We start from the raw sequence: 18,769 nt of genomic DNA on the forward strand, positions 1-18,769 counted from the left end.
GGATGCGGTGTGATATGGTTTGGCTGTGTACCCACCCAAATCTCATCTTGATATCTTGTGTTCTCATCTTGAGATCCACAAGTCGTGGGAGGGTCCTGGTGGGAGATAATTGAATCAAGGGGGCAAGTCTTTCCCATGCTGTTCTCGTGATAGTGGATAAGTCTCAGAAGATGTGATGGTTTTATAAAGCGGTATTCCCCTGCACTAGTTCTCTCTCTTTGCCTGCTGCCATCCATATAAGATGTGACTTGTTCCTCCTTCCTTCCACCATGATTGTGAGGCCTCCCCAGCCACATGAAACTATAAGTCCATTAAACACTTTTTCCTATATAAATGACCCAGTCTCTGATATGTCTTTATCAGCAGTGTGAAAATAAACTAATACACTGTGACATACTCTTTTAAAGCACAGCAACATAGAATTGGCGCATAATCACTTGATATAAAAATCAAGTGAGTGCTAAAGGGAATTATATTTCACAGACTGTAAAATGTATCTTGATCAATTTTATATATGTCACTTTTTGTGCTAAGTCAGGTTTATTGGGTATTACTTACACAGAATGATATTCATCATTTTAACGTACAGTACTGTGAGTTTTGACAAATGCATCTATAGAGTTGTATAACTAATATCGTGATGAAGAAAAAAATGGTGGCCAGGCATGGGGGTTCATGCCTGTAATCTCAGCACTTTGGGAGGCTGGGGCAGGCGGATCACTTGAGGTGAGGAGTTCAAGACCAGCCTGGCCAATATGGTGAAACCCCATCTCTACTAAAAATACAAAAATTAGCTGGGTGTGGTGGCACATGCCTATAATCCCAGCTACTGTGGAGGTTGAGGCAGCAGAATTGCTTGAACCTGGGAGGCAGAGATTGCAGTGAGTCAAGATCATGCCACTGCACTCCAGCCTGGGTGACAGAGTGAGACTCCGTCTGAAAAAAAAAAAAAAAAAAAAAAATTAAGGTGATGTTTTATATTGTTGTGATAATACAAAATTTCTATTCTTCTTAAGTGAGAACTTCGTTGATTAGAGAGCATACTGGGAAATGATTAAAAGGGCTTTTTTTTTTTTTTTTTGAGACTGTCTTGCTCTGTCACCCAGGCTAGAGTGCAGTGGTGAGACTTCAGCTCACTGCAACCTCTGCCTCCTGGGTTCAAGTGATTCTCCTGCCTCAGCCTGCAGAGTAGCTGGATTACAGGCGCGCACCACCACGCCTAGCTAATTTTTGTATTTTCAGTAGAGACGGGGTTTCCCTATGTTGGCCAGGCTGGTCTTGAACTCCTGACCTCAGGTGATCTGCCTGCCTCAGCCCTGCGAAGTGTTGGGATCACAGGTGTGAGCCACTGTGCCCGTCCTAAAAGAGAATTTTTGAAGTACCAATAGAAGACTCTACCAAATAGGTTACTTCTTAAAATGTGAAGGTAAGGATAAATCAAATCTCATTGTATAACTTACCTACATTACACTTAAAAATATGTAACATCAAAAATGAAATGTTATTTAATACATTTTTTTTTGAGATGGAGTTTCACTCTTGTCGCCCAGGCTGGAGTGCAGTGGTGCTCATTGCAACCTCCGCCCCCTAGGTTCAAGCAATTCTCCTGCCTCAGCCTCCCTAGTAGCTGGGATTACCAGCTACTATGCCCAACAATTTTTTTTTTTTTGTATTTTTAATAGAGATAGGGTTTTGCCATGTTGGCCAGAGTGGTCTCAAACTCCTGACCTCAAGTGATCCGCCCTCCTCGGCCTCTGAAAATGCTGGGATTTCAGTCATGAGCCACCACCTCCAGCCATAAAAGGTTTTTAAACATAAAGAAACAATATATGACCTTTGTTTTTACTGTCGATACAATTTTCATTAATATTAACCTATAAAAAGACCAGGTGGCTGGAGGCAGTGGCTCACACCTGTAATCTTAGCACTTTGGGAGGCCAAGGGAGGTGGATCACTTGAGGCAAGGAGTTCAAGAGCAGCCTGGCCTACATAGTGAAACACCGTCTCTACTAAAAATACAAAAAATCCCAGGACAATCGGAGACTGAGGCGGGTGGATCACTTGAGGTCAGGAGTTCAAGACCAGCCTTGGCAACATGGTGAAACCCTGTCTCTACTAAAAATACAAAAATTAACCAGGTGTGGTGGCGCATGCCTGTAATCCCAGCTACTCAAAAGGCTAAGGCAGGAGAATCACTTGGACCCAGGAGGCAGAGGTTGCAGTGAGCTGAGATTGCACCATTGTACTCCAGCTTGGGCGACAGAGCGAGACTCCGTCTCAAAAAAAAAAAAAAAATTTGACAGGTGTGGTGGTGGGCACCTGTAATCCCAGCTACTTAGGAGGCTGAGGCACAAGAATCGCTTGAACCGGGAGGCAGAGGTTGCAGTGAGCCAAGATCACGACACTGCACTCCAGCCTGGTGACAGAGCAAGACTCTGTCTCGGAAAAAAAAAAAAAAAAAAAAAAACCAAAAACCAAAAAATCAGCCGGGTGTGGTGGCATACACCTCTAGTCACATCTATTTGTGAGGCTCAGTCAGGAGAATCTCTTGAACCCAGGAAGCAGAGGTTGCAGTGAGCTGAGATAGCGCCACTGCACTCCAGCCTGGTGAGAGAGGCTCTGTCTCAAAAAAAATAAAAACAAAAACAAAACCAGGTGTGGTGGCTCACACCTATAATCCTAGCATTTTGGGAGGCTGAGGCAAGAGGGATGCTTGAGCCCAGGAGTTTTAGACCAGCCTGTGCAACATAGTGAGATCCCTGTCCCTACCAAAAAAAATAATTGGCTGAGTTAGTGGCTTGTGCCTGTGATCCCTACTCAGGAGGTTTGAGTTAGGAGGATTGCTTGAGTCTGCGAGGTTGAGGCTGCAGTGAGCTGTGACCACACAATTGCACTCAGTAACAGAGCAAGACCCTGTCTCAAAAAAGTTAAAAGTACAATAAGATAGATACCCTCACCTCCAATGATACTCACTCTTAAAAGTGTCTTAACTTACTTCCAGAAGGGAATAGATACATAGATATATAATTTTTTTAGCTTGTAAAAGGAATCACAGTATACCCTTTTGTTACTTAACTTTGTCTTTTTCTGTAACTTAATAATATTCACAATATATTTTGAAACCCTTTCCTTCTCAGCACACCTGTCTAACTCATTCTTTTTAATCATAAATTGCATTTCATCATTTGTAGTAATAAAATAGAAGTAACCAATCTCCCTTGACTGACATATTGATGATTACTAGTTTATTTTTCTATCAAAAGGTTGGTAGGTGGGGCTGAACATTCCAGGCCTCTAATCCTCTAATCAATTGGTCTTTCTGGCGACTGACCCCATTTCTGGTGACTGGACTATCTAGTGGTCCCACTGTAGGTAACCACATTAGTTAGCATAGACTCAGAAGTTATGAAAGTGTCTTGTTTTGAATAACAAAAGACACTGCTATCACTCAGGAAATTCTAAAGGTTTTAAAAGTGCTATAATAGGAACCTAGGACAAAACCAAATATGTTTTATATTATACCACATATACCATCATGAATCAGTTTAAATCTACTACATTTCTCTGTAGCTTTTCCAAACATCTTCATATTCACCTTTGTCCCACAGAGGGCAGTCTTATCCCCTCCCACCCTCAGTGGAATTCATTCGATTTCTTTCATTGAGGTTCCTAGGACTCAGAACTACACGCATTGCATTGTTGATAGTTGTTTATATATTGGTGTTTTGCACTCTGAACTCCATGAGACCAGGGACAAGGTCTGTTTTTGTTTTTATTTCTTCATCTTTTGAATATTTATCTGTATGCCTAGCCTATAGAAATGAAGAACAATGAAGTCATTTTCCTTGCGTCTTTGCCCCATTGAGGCTGCTCTGGTGCTCTTGAAAACACTATTCCAATGATTTTACTTTTCCTTATAGGATCAGATGATAGAAAACATTTAAATTTTATCTATGACCAAGAAGAGGCAATGAAGATACATATAGTTGCCAAAGAACCCTCTGCTAAAAGTTAAGAATGGTTTCACGTGGCCAGGTGCAGTTGCTCACGCCTGTAATGCCAGCACTTTGGGAGGTCGGGGTGGACAGATTACCTGATGTTGTCGGAAGTTCGAGACCAGCCTGACCAACATGGAGAAACCCTGTCTCTACTAAAAATACAAAATTAGCCAGGCGTGGTGGTGCATACCTGTAATCCTACCTACTTGGGAGGTCGAGGCAGGAGAATTGCTTGAATTGGGAGGCAGAGGTTGCAGTGAGCCAAGATCGAGCCATTGCACTCCAGCCTGGACAAGAGTGAAACTCTGCCTCGAAAAAGAAAAGAATGGTTTCATGCTTTTCAAAATGCCAAAGAAGCTGCTCTCTGTCTTTATAAACTATACCTTGGCCTATAGAGAATTGTTCTTGGGAAGATTATTCACTCCTCAGGATGGAAATGTTGCCAAGAGGTCTGTAGGATTACCTACTGCTCCAGATACTCAGGAAGTATTCTGAAATTAGGATACAGCTAAAACTCATTAACTTTAGGTACTACCACTTCATTGCTACTGATGAATTTAGGTTTACATTTGCCTTTGTTTAGTAAATGTTTCCCTGTGCCACATTTCACATTATTATTATTATTATTATTTTTTGAGACGGAGTCTGAACCTGTCGCCCAGGCTGGGGTGCAATAGTGTAATCTCGGCTCACTGCAACCTTGGCCTCCCGGGTTCAAACAATTCTCCTGTCTCAGACTCCTGAGTAGCTGGGATTACTGGTGCCTGCCACCATGCCCAGCTAATTTTTGTATTTTTAGTAGAGATAGGGTTTCACCGTGTTGGCCAGGCTGGTCTCAAACTCCTGACCTCAGGTGATCTGCCCACCTTGGCCTCCCAAAGTGTAGAGATTACAGGCGTGAGCCACTGCACCTGGCCCCAGATGAATATTTAAAATATTCGAGAATACAATTTACCTTTCAGCACCTTGGAACACTTTATAGCCATCTCTAGTTGCACGAAAGCAATTTTAACACATTATCTTCTTGAATGAACTTTGGCTGAGGTTGAATTAAGTGGGCAACTGAGTGATAAATTTTATAATTCAGATCTTTGCTACATTTCTCTTCTAGCAGTTGGGATGAAATGAGGAGTGGAAAAAGTGCATGGCAACAAAGACATCACTAAAAAAATATTTGTGGATTAAATAAACCAATAGTTTTTTCTTCTTGCAAGATAGATGAACAGAAATTCATTGTTTAGCAAGGTCTGCCAAGCATGTATTTTTAAGACCTTCTTGAAGTTGACTACTTAACACTTTCAACTCTGGCACCATGGTTCTTGACTCCTACTTTGTTCTTGTTACTATGGCCACATCCTCAGCTGTCACCTAAGATGCTCTTAGGTTTTAAGAACAGATGTATTACCCCACCTGTACATTTACTCATTTAACACATGTGCTGAGAGTTTACAAGGGCCAAACACTCAGGTAGACACAGGGATATCTGAGAAAAAAACCAAAAACCAAAAACCAAGTTTGCTGTACACATGAAGCTTACATGGAGCTTGCATTTGTGCATGTGTGTGTGTGTGTAGACAATAAGCATAATAAGTCATAAAATATATAGAATGTTATAGCCAGACACAGTGGCTCACACCTGTAATCTCAGCACTTTGGGAGGCTGAGGCAGGTGGATCACCTGAGGTCAGGAGTTCTAGACCAGCCTGGCCAACATGATGAAACCCCATCTCTACTAAAAATACAAAAAATTAGCTGGGCGTGGTGGCAGGTACCTGTAATCCCAGTTACTTGTGAGGCTGAGGCAGGAGAATCGCTTGAACTTGGGAGGCGGAGGTTGCAGTGAGCCGAGATGGTGCCACCGCACTCCAGCGTGGGCAACAGAGTGAGACTCCGTCTCAAAAATAAATAAATAAGAATGGTGCCATAGTAAGAGTAGTTCCACTCACCAGAACTTAAAATCAGTTATTCCTGTGAGTTTCAGCTTCCTCATCTGTAAAATGGAGCTATAACATATTTTGTAGTATTTTTGTTTGTTTGTTTTTGCTGCTCCAGTCAACGAAAGAGACACTTTATTGAGGCTCCAGAGAGGCTGCCCTTCGAGGAAGGAAGAGCCTTGACCTTCCTGGGGTGCAGGTTGTTGGTGTGGTCACACTTCTTGCAGCAGTTGACAGCATGGGGGTGCAGGCAAGCATAGCACTTGCGGCAGATCATCTTGTCAAAGTTGCGTTTCTGGAAGAGCTGGCGGAGGGAAGGCTCAATAATGCCACCTCGCAGGCGCAGCACCAGGTGCAGGGTGGACTCTTCCCAGATGTCGTAGTCTGAGAGAGTTCGGCCATCCTCCAGCTGTTTGCCGGCAAGTATCAGATGCTGCTGGTCAGGTGGGATACCCTCCTTGTCTTGAATTTTGGCTTTGACATCCTCATTGGTGTCACTGGGCTTGACCTCAAGAGTGATGGTCTTGCCCGTAAGGGTCTTCACAAAGATCTGCATCTCTGCGTCTGCAGCTCGGCCGCCTCACTGAAGAAAAAGAGGACGGCAGATATTTTGCAGTATTGTGAGGATTAGAGATGAAATATGTTTGCCAAATGTCACAGTCTCTAATTGTAGGCCTCTTTACATAGTAGCTATTAATAGAGGCACATCTGCTCTTGTACAAGTAAGTGAACAATGTGTGCTGGACTAGAAGTAACTCTGGGAAATTTAGGACAAAAGGGGACTAGGGCTCAAACAAGGAATGAGTCATCCAGCATACCTAGCTACCTATTGCTGACAAAAAGCTGTACTAATACCCTGGTGGAGATGAATAGGATGTGAGCTCCGGATCCGCTGATGTATTTATATATCCTTCCATTGCACGGCTTCAGTTCTTTCCAACTAAATCTCTCCTTATCTTTTTTTATTTTATTTTTTATTTTTTTGAGACAGGGTCTAGCTCTGTCGCCCTGGCTGGAGTGCAGTGGTGTGATCTCAGTTCACTGCAACCTCCGCCTCCTGGGTTCAAGCGATTCTCCTGCCTCAGCCTCCTGAGTAGCTGGGATTACAGGCGCATGCCACCACGCCAGGCTAATTTTTGTGTTTTTAGTAGAGACGGAGTTTCATCATGTTGGTCAGGCTGGTCTCGAACTCCTGATCTCGGGTGATCCACCAGCCTCGGCCTCCCAAACTGCTGGGATTACAGGCGTAAGCGCCCGGCCAAACCTCTCCCTATCTTTATGAAACACTCAAGAGAAACCTGTTAACAATAATGACAATTATCAGGATGCTATGTGCCAGACACTTTTATGAATAGAAATCCCCTTAATCCTTCAATGAGCCTGTGTGGCAGGTATTAGAATCGTCCCGTTACAAAAGGGATATTTGAGAGACGCCCTACAGGGTGGACTCAAGAATGTGGCAGCTGGCCGGGTGTGGTGGCTCACGCCTGTAATCCCAGCACTTCAGGAGGCCGAGGCGGGTGGATCACCTTAGCTCAGGAGTTCCAGACCAGCCTAGCCAACACGATGAAACCCCGTCTCTACTAAAAATACAAAACGTAGCTGGGGGTGGTGGCGCACATCTGTAGTCCCAGCTACTCAGGAGCCTGAGGCAGGAGAATAGCTTGAATCCAGGCAGCGGAGGTTGCAGTGAGCCGAGATCATGCCATTGCACTCCAACCTGGGCTGGGCGACAGTGCAAGGCTCCGTCTCAAAAAAAAAAAAAAAAAAAAAAAAGTGGCAGCTGTCATGGTGCTCAGTGGGCGAGCAAGCACAGGAGGACACCTGGTCAAGTGTACCCCATCTTTCACGGTCCCCGAGTTGGGGTTTGTGCCTACTGGACTTACAGAAAAGAAACTTTCAGGAGTCGTGAAGACCCGTTAGTTGCTTCGGAGGTTATCCTGGGCGTCCTTGAGAGAGGTGGAGTCCTCCTTCCCTGCAGTCTCTAAAGAATGTAGTTAGGAGCCAAGGGAGGTGGTGACCCCCCACCCCATTGAGAACGTCAGGGGAGCTTCCGACTTGAAAAACTAGTTAGACGCTCAGCTTCGGTCAATTAAGCTTATACAAAGAGGGGCGGGGCGTCCTGAGGAGGTGGCACGGGGGAGTTGGGCGGAAGTCCGCCAGCCGCCGATTGGCTGGGACAAATATCCTTTCCGCGTCCCTCCCGCCCCATCTCCGGGTGGCCTAGCGGCGCGGCCCGCGGGCGCGCTGAGGAGGCTGGCGGTGCCAGACTGGCAGGGGGCGTGACCCTAGGAGGCGGGGCGGAGGGCGTGTCTTGCCTGGCCCGGGGGCCGCGCTCGTCACGGTTTGCGGCTCCGCCCCCGAACCCCTCCTCCTACGCGACTCTCCTCCTTCCCGCTCGGTCCTTCGGTTCGCTCAGTTCTAGCTCCAGGTTCCACGCCGCGGCCTCGCTCTTCTGCGAGAGCCAGCCCAGCGGTCGCAGCGCGCACACGCACGCCCCGCGTCTCCCGCGCCCGGCGCCCGGCTCTCCCCACGCGCGCACACCTCGCGCACGGACGCACCCACGTTTCTCCTCGCGCGCCGGGGGCTCGGCGGCGGCGGCAGCAGCGGCAGAAGCAGGCAGACCGCGCGGGGCAATACCGTAGCGGCCGTCACGGGCTGGCCGGCCGGCCATGGAGGCTGATGGGGCCGGCGAGCAGATGAGACCGCTACTCACCCGGGTAACGAGCAGGGTGAGGGCGCCGCGGCGGTGGGGCTCCTCGGCGGGGGTAGGGCGCGGGGCGAGGCAGACAAAGGCGGGGGGCGCGGCGGCCGTCGCGGCTCGGCCACCTAGTCCCAGGCCCGTCGCCCCTCCACCTCCCGGCGGCCGGCGCGCCTCGCCGTCCCCTTTGTGTGGCGGCCTGGGGCGCGGGTGCGAGGGGGCCGGCGGCTGCGCCCGGGAGGCCCAAGTCGGGGCTGCCGGAGACGCGCCGCGGGCATCCTCTGCGCGGCTCAGGCGGGACCCCGACATCCCCACAGAGGCCGCCTGTGACCCCGACCATCCATCCCTTCCCTCAGTGCTCGCCTCCCCTGTTTCTCAGCGCGCTCCCCAGGCGGGGTCCTGGTTCCGGTTGCTTTGGCGCAGGAGTTTCAGATTAGCCCTCGAACACCTATCTTTCTTCTCCTTCTAAGGAGGACGGCGGCTCCACCTGTCTCTAGCCCCAGGCAGTGGTGAAGAGCTGGTTGAATCTTTCCCCCTCTTTCCGAGTGTCCCCTCCCGCTCCGCGGTGCGCTTTGTTCGGTGAGTTCTCCGGCCGCGTGGACTGGCCGCGCTCCTTCCCGGCCAAGGCTGTTTCGCTGTTGCCTGCCGGGTCCGCCTTCTCCACTGGCTGGAACCCGGGGAGTATCCTCCTGCCGCAGGCCAAGTAGAAGGAGGAGGGTGTCCTGAGCTGTCTGGTGCTCCTTCTCTAACTCATCTAGCAAAATCGCGTTTCCTACTGAGACTGGCTTTGGCTTCAGGGTTAGAAGGGAATGGGGATGGACTTAAGGCCGGTGTTCCCATTTGTGATGATGGGTGAATGGCCCATGCTCAAGAAGCGGACTTCCTGCTTTCATTAGAGCACATGCGTCTGTCCCCGCAGTTGTGTCTCCTTTCCAAGTTCGTGACTCAAAGGAGATGGAAGTATTCTAAATTTTCCTACTTCTAATTTTTACTATGCAACCAGCAAAGGCGGGAAGGTTGGAGGGAAAATTGTCCGGTCTTTCACAAGTAAGAGAAAAATTACTTCTATGTTTTTATTCAAGAGTTGTCTTTAAAACTGCCTGTAGGCTTTCCCTTTTAACTTTCAGGATTATTGTTAAGGTTATGGAAAGTAGTCATTCACGAGTTTAGTACGTTCATATAAGTTCTCTAACAGAGGAAAACTCAGTCACCAGACAGTGAAGTCATTTAGCAGTGTTTATTGGAAGATCATTCACAGTGATGGTAATGGAATACTGCAAACTCATCCTAAATAATCTGTAATAATAATAATAATAATAATTATTATTATTATTATTATGTTGGTACAGAGTCTCGCACTGTCGCCCAGGCTGGAGTGCAGTGGTGCGATCTCGGCTCACTGCAACCTCCGCCTCCCGGGTTCAAGCCATTCTTCCGCCTCAGCCTCCGGAGTAGGAGGGATTACAGGCACGCACCGCCACAGCCAGCTAATTTTTTGTATTTTTAGTAGAGTCGGGGTTTCGCCATGTTGCTCAGACTGGTCTGGAACTCGACCTCAGGCAGTCCGCCCGCCTCCCTCGGCCTTCCCAAAGTGCTAGGATTTCAGGCGTGAGCCACCTCGCCTGGCCTTCTGTAATTCTTTGTGTTGCTTTTGAATAAACTGTTTTATATCACTTTCTCTGTGTGTTTCAAGTGTGATGTTGTCTGTTCTTAATTTCAATCGAGCAGTAAAGTGCATTCGAGTTTTCACAGAGCTGGGTAGAAACTATGGTGTGTTCTCAAGTATTGCCTGCCTAGCTACTAGAGGAAGCATATGATAAGGCCATTGCCCTCCAAATTATTCATTCATTGTAATAACACTTATTTGGACTAGTATTTATGCTATTTAGACTGTTATTTACGCTATTTACTGTAGTGTCCAACAAGGCAGAACCAACTCCATCCTAATATTTATTTATATATTTTTGAGACGGCGTTTTGCTCTGTCGCCCAGGCTGGAGTGCAATGGCCTGATCTTGCCTCACTGCAACCTCCACCTCCCGGGTTCAAGTGATTCTTCTGCCTCAGCCTCCCGAGTAGCTGGGATTACAGGCATGTGCCACCACACCTGGCTAATTTTGTATTTTTAGTAGAGACGGAATTTCACTGTTGGTTAGGCTGGTCTCAAACTCCTGACCTCAGGTGATCTACCAACCTCAGCCTCCCAGAGTGCTGGGATTACAGGCGTAAGCCATGGCACCCGACCCAACTCTATCCTGATAGAAGTGATATTTGAGTTGGGAGACAGATGACAAAGGAATTACTAAACACTGCTGTTAGTGACGTGGTAGGGGAGCACTTTAGGAGGGTAAACCTCCTAAGTCTTTGAGAAGATAAGGCTTGGCTACAGTTAACATATATAAATAAATAATAGAAATCAAATACAGTAAACTAGCATATGGTCTAAGAATAGAATGGGAGAATAGTAAAGCTGTAGGTTGAACTGACTTGAAAACAGGAAAGAGGAACTATTGGCGTTGGTAAAATCTTCGCTCACCCAGTTTTGGTAAATGAAAGTCATAAAAGAGAGATTATGATATTCATCAGTCATAATTCTAACTTGCAGCAGACTGCTCAGCAGCCAAAAAATAGAACAAATTAATATTCATAAAATCTCATCTTAGATTTGTAATTATGCAAAAAAATGTGGAATAGATTGGTGGCAGTTTATATTACTCTGAAATTGGAGCCCATCTGTTTCATAGTTTAGCCTCTATGGTTTCTTCTGCTCCTAAAATTCTATAATTTTCACTGATCAGGGTGTTGGGATAGAGAGAGGAAAGTCATTAATCTTGAAAAAATGTAACTTGTCTTTTGCTTTTGCTATAAAGCCTCATAATTGTAAGCCTCACTTGGAATTGATTTGTCAGTCTTTTTTGTTGTTGTCAGTCTTATTTTCCAATATAGGTTAAATCCTATTATAAATAGCATAGTTTAGAAGGTTTCTAAGTTTTAGCAGGTAATATACTTTCTTGTAAGCAGTGCATGATTTAACACAATTCTGATACCACTTACGTTTTGGGACCATGATATTTTTCCATGATTTTGTTATGATTTTATTCATTTTGCACATATTTATTAAATATCCTATAGGTGCTAGGTAATGGGGATATAGTCAAACAAGGTAGACAGAATTCTGCCTTTGCTGAGTTTATTTTGGCATATGGTGTGAACACAGTGATGGCATTTACATTTCTGCTTTCCATTTGTGAGTGCCAGTTAAAACATTTCATGAGTCTGTAAGAAATTTAAAAAAAAATAGTCATTAGAATAAATGACAGACAACCCAGTACTGATTGGCAAATGGAAGTTTTTGTGGGTCTGTAAGTAGGCATTCTCTTTGAGGAACTGCAGTTAGGTATTGATACTAGGTATCGATACAGCACTCTAGGAATAGTATCAGGATTTCAATTACCCTTTTGCCTTATTCTAAGTATCTTTGGACCACAATCCATGGAGTTGTAATAAAGGGAGAGAGCAAATCTGAAGCTGTAGGACAAGGCTGGGTGCTGTGGCTCATGCCTGTAACCCTTGTACTTTGGGAGGCTGAAGTGGGAGGATCACTTGAGCCTAGGGGGTTCAAGACCAGCCTGGGCAACATAGTGGGACCCTGTCTCTACAAAACATAATTCCCCAGGTGTGTTGGTGCTTGCCTGTAGTCCCAACTACTTGGGAGGCCGAGGCAGGAGGATCACTTGAGCCTGGGAAGTTGAGGCTGCAGTGTGCTGTGATTATGCCATTGCACCGCAGCCTGGGTGACAGAGTGAGGCCCTGTCTCAATAAAAGATGAAACAAAGCTGTAGGACATTGATGAATTGTTTTGCCTGGTAATTGAGACTGGGAAGTACACAGGTTTTCTTCTAAGAGCTTAGAGAATTTTGTTACATTAGACTCTTGTCGTTGAATAGGTTAGAATACAGAGCCAAAGTAACCTGGTATTGGAGGAACCTGGTATATTATTTTAGTGGTATGTGGTATGCTAACCAATATATTCTAAAACTTTGCTAGTTATAATTGTCAACATCCTGTAATGGGTTGTTTTCTTCCTCTTTTCCTCCCCCTCCTTCTTACTGTATCTTACCACAAATATGATCTTAAAGTGGATAGGATCTGCAACTGACTAAACTGTGTGGGCCATTTAGGCGCTTACAGATATTTCCATAGGGTTAATGTTAAAGATTAGTTACAGATCAATGTAACTTTTGATTTATACTATAGTTTCTTGATGATTACGATTTCCTCTGTAGCTATCACTTTTTATGCATACAGTATTTTTAGTTTTGCAATGAGCATGTACATTCTAGCTTACAGTGAATTTTACCTCTATTTTCATTTAGCAGGCAGTGTTGTGTATTTTGTTGCATTTTTGCAGTTTGGGAAAATTTAGGATTATTTGTAATTGTAATGGTGACAAATCATAAGAGGTCTTTGGTTGACATAGTCTTATGGTAGTGTTTGGCAGTGCTGCTGTTGACAATCTTCCCTAAGGCAGAGGGTTAGCTGATTAGAGTAGACTAGGTTGCTTAAATTAGTGACTCTTTCCTTCCATGGACCAGACATTTTCAAATGACTGTTAAAAGAAGAGAGTGGCCTAATACTTCTTTTTTTTGTTGAGGCAGGGTCTCATCCTTAGGGTTGCCCTAAAGTGGCATGTGGCACCATCATGGCTCACTGCAGCCCGGACTTCCCGGGCTCACGTGATCCTCCCACCTCAGCCTCCGGAGTAGCTGGGAATACAGGCACACCACCACGTCTGGCTAATGTTTTGTATTTTTAGTAGAGGCAGGGTTTCAACATCTTGCGCAGGCTGATGTCGAACTCCTTAGCTCAAGCGATCCACCCTCCTCCACCCGGCAAAGTGTTGGGATTACAGGCGTGAGCCACTACACCTTGCCGACACATCTTTTCAGTACTTGGTTTAGAAAGTTAATGTGTTTATGATATAGATTTGCATTTTATCTGGAGCTAATATGCCAATACAGACAGGTTCTAGTTTGGCATTTCTTTTTTTTTCCTAAGACAGGGTCTCACTCTGTCACACAAGCTGGAGTGCAGTGGTGCGATCTTGACTCATGGCAACCTCCGCCTTCCGGGTTCACTAGATTCTTGTGCCTCAGCCTCCCCAGCAGCTGGGATTACAGGGGTGTGCCACCATGCCCCCATCTGTTTCTCTCTCACTCTTTTTTTTTTTTTTTTGTATTTTTAGTAGAGACAGGGTTTCGCTATGTTGGCCAGGCTGGTCTTGAACTCCTGACCTCAGATGATCCATTTGCCTCGGCCTCCCAAAGTGCTGGCATTACAAGTGTGAGCCACTGCGTCTGGCCTAGTTTGTTGGTTTTAAGCAGATTTTCAGATTTCTTCAAAAGAGGATGTTTTAAAATGTTTTAATTTTTCTTAAGCCATTTTAGTGAGTGTTCTTAAGCAGTTTTCAGTATCAAGGGGTTAAAGGACAGTCCACTGTTAATAGTGAAATAGGGAAGATGCTTTAATGTTGTTGGGTTTTTTTTTTGTTTTTTTGTTTTTTTGTTTTTTTTTTTGAGGCGGGGTCTCGCTCTTTCGCCCAGGAGTGCAGTGGTGTGATCTTGGCTCACTGCAACCTCCTTCCCCCCAACCCGGGTTCAAGCGATTCTCCTGCCTCAGCCTCCCAAGTAGCTGGAATTACAGGCGCATGCCACCACACCTGGCTAATTTTTGTATTTTTAGTAGAGACAGGGTTTCACCATGTTGGCCAGGCTGGTCTCGAACTCCTGATCTCAGGTGATCCGCCCGACTCAGCCTTCCAAAGTGCTGGGATTACAGGTGTAAGCCACTGTGCCCTGCCCGCTTTAATGTTTTAAATGACCTTTTTTTTTTCCCTCACTTTTCAGAGAATTTTATGTGAACTAGTGTCATGTGTTCTGATTCTGTTCACTCACATCTTAAGGGCAGTAGAGAAGTTGTCTTCTCCCTCTCTCTAGATTCCATGACTGTATTGCTTCTTTTCAGCCAGATTTCCCAATTTGGAAAAGCTGTCGAATTGTGTATCTTTTCTGATTAGGAACATGAGAAGGGGTTATACTTTTGACAGTAGATTCACACTTGGAAGATGCCTCTTTTGTTTCATTACAGAAAGGAGTGTGGAATGGTTTTTCAAAAGAGCATGAAGGTGGGCTCGTGAGCCAAGGTCGCTCCACTGCTCTCCAGCCTGCTGAGACGCCATCTCCAAAAAAAAAAAAAAAAAGGCTCTGGGAAATCTTATAATAAATAAAGACATTAAACTTCGATGGGGAGAGAATGCAGCTTAATATTAAATGTATTGCCAAACAGAGATCTTTGATTATTCCAGCCTAATGAGAAACGAGAAGGGGATGAGCAGTGGTTTGGTGTCAACCATGGGTTCAGATCTTAACTTAGCCTCCAATGGTAGGGCCTGAAAATTTTTAGAAAATCTCTTTCTGCCCGTGAGTTCCCATCTTTAACACAGAGATAATAAGTGATTAAATGAGAGACCTAATACAATGCATTGTTCAGAGTAGGCTTTCTCTAAAAAGTTACCTGTTCACTAACTTGCCACACAACAAAGGACAAAATCATAAATCTTACATTAGGATTTGCATAAATGCAAGAAACATGACATTCCTCCTGCCCAGTGCTAGGATTAGAAGAAGAGTACGGTAGAACTTTCAGGGGAGTTTCATTATTTATTCTGAGGGGCTAGAATAATGCTGAAGTTATTAATTCAGACTTAGCTGTAGTTGCTTCTATTTTTAAAAGGTTTTATTACATAAGTTTTGTGAATTAAGTTGCTAATGTTATAGAAATTAAGTATCTGAAATTTGCCTCTCTGCCTCCAGATTCCCAGATGGCTGGGGATAGAGTTTTCCTGGGTCATTCATTGCTAAATTCTCAATTAAGTCTAGCCTAGGGTCTAACACATTGAACAAATATATTTGTTCAATGGATGAATGTTAGGATGATGTTATTAGTCTGTTATCACACCACTATAAAGAACTACCTGAAACTGGGTAATTTATGAAGGAAAGAGGTTTAATTGACTCACACAGGTCTGCAGGCTGTACAGGAAGCATGGCTAGGAGAACTCAGGAAACAAACATGGCAGAAGGGGAAGTATGCAAGTCTTCTCATAGTGGCAGGAGAGAGAGAAGTGGGAAGTGCTACACACTCTCAAACAACCAGATCTCATGAGAGCTAATGAGAACAACAAGGGGGACATCTGCCCCCATGATTCAGTCATCTCCCATCAGGCCCCTTCTTCAACATGAGGGGATTACAGTTTGACATGAGATTTGGGTGGGGACACAGAGCCAAATGATAGCAGATGATACTACGACTCAATAAGATTTGAAAGTGAATATACTGCTGGTTAATTGTTTAGTCAAGTAATATGTTATATGACTTTTATTTATAGTATTAACCAATAAGAAAAAGGATGCTTCTTTGCTTGATACAACTGCCAGTAGAAGAGAACGTTTCTTGCCTTGGTTCCTTGAGTGAGAATGTTGAGTACATGCAGTAAATGTAAGCTAGATTGATTCCAAAGAGTACATAACATTTTTTAAACCTGAGAGAAAATTTTAGGCAAGTGAATATTAAGCACCATTAAAATGAAAATTTTATGAAAATTTATCCTATTTTCACCACTTTTAAATAAATTTACATTGATTGTTGGAAAACTGGGTATTTTGCTTAAATCTTAATACTCGTGTGATTTTACTTTATGAAAAGCAGTGACTTGATATATATGATTATAAAAACACCAATGACAAGCAATTTCAGAGTCTACATGTCAGCTGTTATATGTATTGGTTTGAAATTATGCTATCCTATTCTTTAGAATTATTACATACATAATATAATTTTTTTTGTTCATCTGCTTTTAATTTTGTGATTTTGAGGTTTGCGAACCCTCTTCCTTCCTGGACTCTGCCTCCCTAACCTGCCAATCCATGCATAAATGTTTATACAGGTGCTGTAATTAGCCAATGCACTGACTCAGTAGAGTCTTTTCAGTAATATTTTGTCTTTATTTTTGTTTTATTCATAATTATTCCCAAATGACCTTGATTATAAAATGTCCAAGAGAAACTTCCTTATCCATTTTTGCATATGCCATTAGCAGTATCCTTGGAATAAGACTTTGTTATAAGCCTGTTTGTATCTGGGGAAGTTGGTCATTTGTTAGGAATAAGGGATTCATTCAGTCTAAAATTGGCCTTCATTTGGCCTTTCATTTTATCTTATTGAGCCAATTTATTCAGTAATAGGAAATTCAGTAAATAATCATAGGCTCTAACCCTCATTTTCAAAACAAGGTAAAATTTGGAGGTGGCTTAACCTAGATGTAACAAGTACATGTTTGGGTTTCAGATATACCTGGGTTCCCTATTTCTAATCTGCCACTTAGGTGGCTTTGGGCAACTGACATCTTTGAATCTCACTTTTCTCATTTGCAAATTGGAATTACTATATTAAACTTACCTCGTAGGGCTCGTCTTAGGATCAGGTAGAATACTGTGTATAAAATACTGAATGTGCCTCTTGGAAACTTGCTATTAATAATCAGCCTGTGTTCTTATGGAGTATCCTACATAATAAAATTCTAAAAGAGTTTGTGTACAGAATGAGGAAAGAGAAAAAAAATCTTGACTATCCTTAAACCCCTGGTATTTAGATATTCTAGATAACTCTGTGGGTAGGGATTTGATATTGTTTTTGTTTTTTGTTTTTTTGTTTTTTTGAAACGGAGTCTCGCTCTGTTGCCCAGAATGCAGTGCCGCAATCTCGGCTCACTGCAACCTCCACCTCCCAGGTTTAAGCGATTGTCCTGCCTTGGTCTCCCAAGTAGCTGGGATTACAGGTGTGCGCCATCATGCCTGGCTAATTTTTTTGTATTTTTAGTAGAAATGGGGTTTCACTATGTTGGCCAGACAGGTCTCCAACTCCTGACCACAAGTGATCTGGCAAAGTGCTGGGATTATAGGCGTGAGCCACTGCACCTGGCCTGATACTGGTTTATTGCCTAAAGCTTCACATTTTAAAGGATATGACATGTTGACAAAAATGTTTAAAAGCCTCATTAAAGCGTAATATAATTATCTTCTTTTATTTATTTTGAGACAGAGCCTCACACTGTCTCCTGGAGTCACTGTCTCCAGGAGTCTCGTACTGTCGCACAAGCTGGAGTGCAATGGCGTGATCTCGTTTGCCTTCTGGGTTCAAGTGTTTCTCCTGCCTCAGCCTCCCGAGTAGATGGGATTACAGGTGCCTGCCACCATGCTGGGCTAATTTTTTGTATTTTCAGTAGAGACCAGGTTTCACTATGCTGACCAGGCTGGTCTCGAACTCCTGACCTCGTGATGCGCCCTCCTCAGCCTCCCAAAGTGCTGGGATTACCTTTAAATGTTTTAGCCATTTTGACAAAATATTTAAAATGTGATTATATCTCTCCTTTTAACAATAGAGTACTGTCACTAGCTTTAGACTGTTTTTAAAACTTACCCTGTGTTTAACTGTTTTATCATTGAATTTCTTATCTGCTGTAGATTTGTTACTGATAACAAAATCACAGTTATTTAATGGGGATGATGATGGAGGCCTCGGTTATCTCACTTATTTACTCTCTGAGACACAAATTTTACTTCCTAAGACTGCTTTCTGATTCTTGGCTTGTTGTAGATACTTCATTCTGTTTTGATGAGATCTTACTGTATCTTTTTGATAATGTTAGACTCTCAAAATTTAGTGTACAGGGTATAGAAAGTCAGAGAGCTTAGCATAGTGTTCGGCCGAATAGGCATAAGATAGTTTCTAGTTGTTATTCTGTTGAGGCAGGATGATAATAAATTATACTTTATAAAGGGTTCGTAGTCATAGTTTCATCTTAAATTTACCATTTATATATTTTTTCTATAATATGAAATAATTACCATGAATTTTTTTGGGTAAAGTGATAATCTAAATTTTGATTTGTGTACACATACAATTTGTGCACATACGCACTTTGTCATTTTATATATGTGTTTGGATCATTAGATAACTTTAAGATGTTTAGGAATTTCCAGAATAACTATGTAGCATTAAATTTTATTGGGTTAATA

At 43.7% G+C, this 18,769-nt stretch overlaps 1 protein-coding gene and 1 non-coding gene across 10 annotated transcripts in view; one reads left to right on the plus strand and one right to left on the minus strand.

Annotated features, from left to right (window-relative positions):
- Nucleotides 1-5,920: 5,920 nt before the first annotated feature.
- Nucleotides 5,921-7,960, minus strand: LOC704498 (ubiquitin-ribosomal protein eL40 fusion protein). Its single transcript, XR_013414511.1, has 2 exons — nucleotides 7,819-7,960; nucleotides 5,921-6,515 (listed from the first exon to the last, which is right to left on the minus strand). It is a non-coding gene; the product is annotated as a ubiquitin-ribosomal protein eL40 fusion protein (transcript).
- A 389-nt stretch (nucleotides 7,961-8,349) lies between these two features.
- SLC4A7 (solute carrier family 4 member 7) overlaps nucleotides 8,350-18,769 on the plus strand; it is a 107,275-nt gene continuing 96,855 nt past the window's right edge. For 4 of the 9 annotated variants that reach the window (XM_015132319.3, XM_077994140.1, XM_015132314.3 and 1 more), the window contains exon 1: nucleotides 8,350-8,664. In XM_015132319.3, the coding sequence (XP_014987805.1) occupies nucleotides 8,605-8,664 (60 nt within the window). In that variant the 5' untranslated portion in view covers nucleotides 8,350-8,604. Of the gene's footprint in view, nucleotides 8,665-9,103; nucleotides 9,213-18,769 lie in introns of all 9 variants that reach the window. The other 5 variants (XM_077994139.1, XM_015132315.3, XM_015132317.3 and 2 more) reach the window with 3 other exon arrangements.

The sequence above is a fragment of the Macaca mulatta genome, chromosome 2, assembly GCF_049350105.2.
Source record: "Macaca mulatta isolate MMU2019108-1 chromosome 2, T2T-MMU8v2.0, whole genome shotgun sequence".
Taxonomy (NCBI): domain Eukaryota; kingdom Metazoa; phylum Chordata; class Mammalia; order Primates; family Cercopithecidae; genus Macaca; species Macaca mulatta.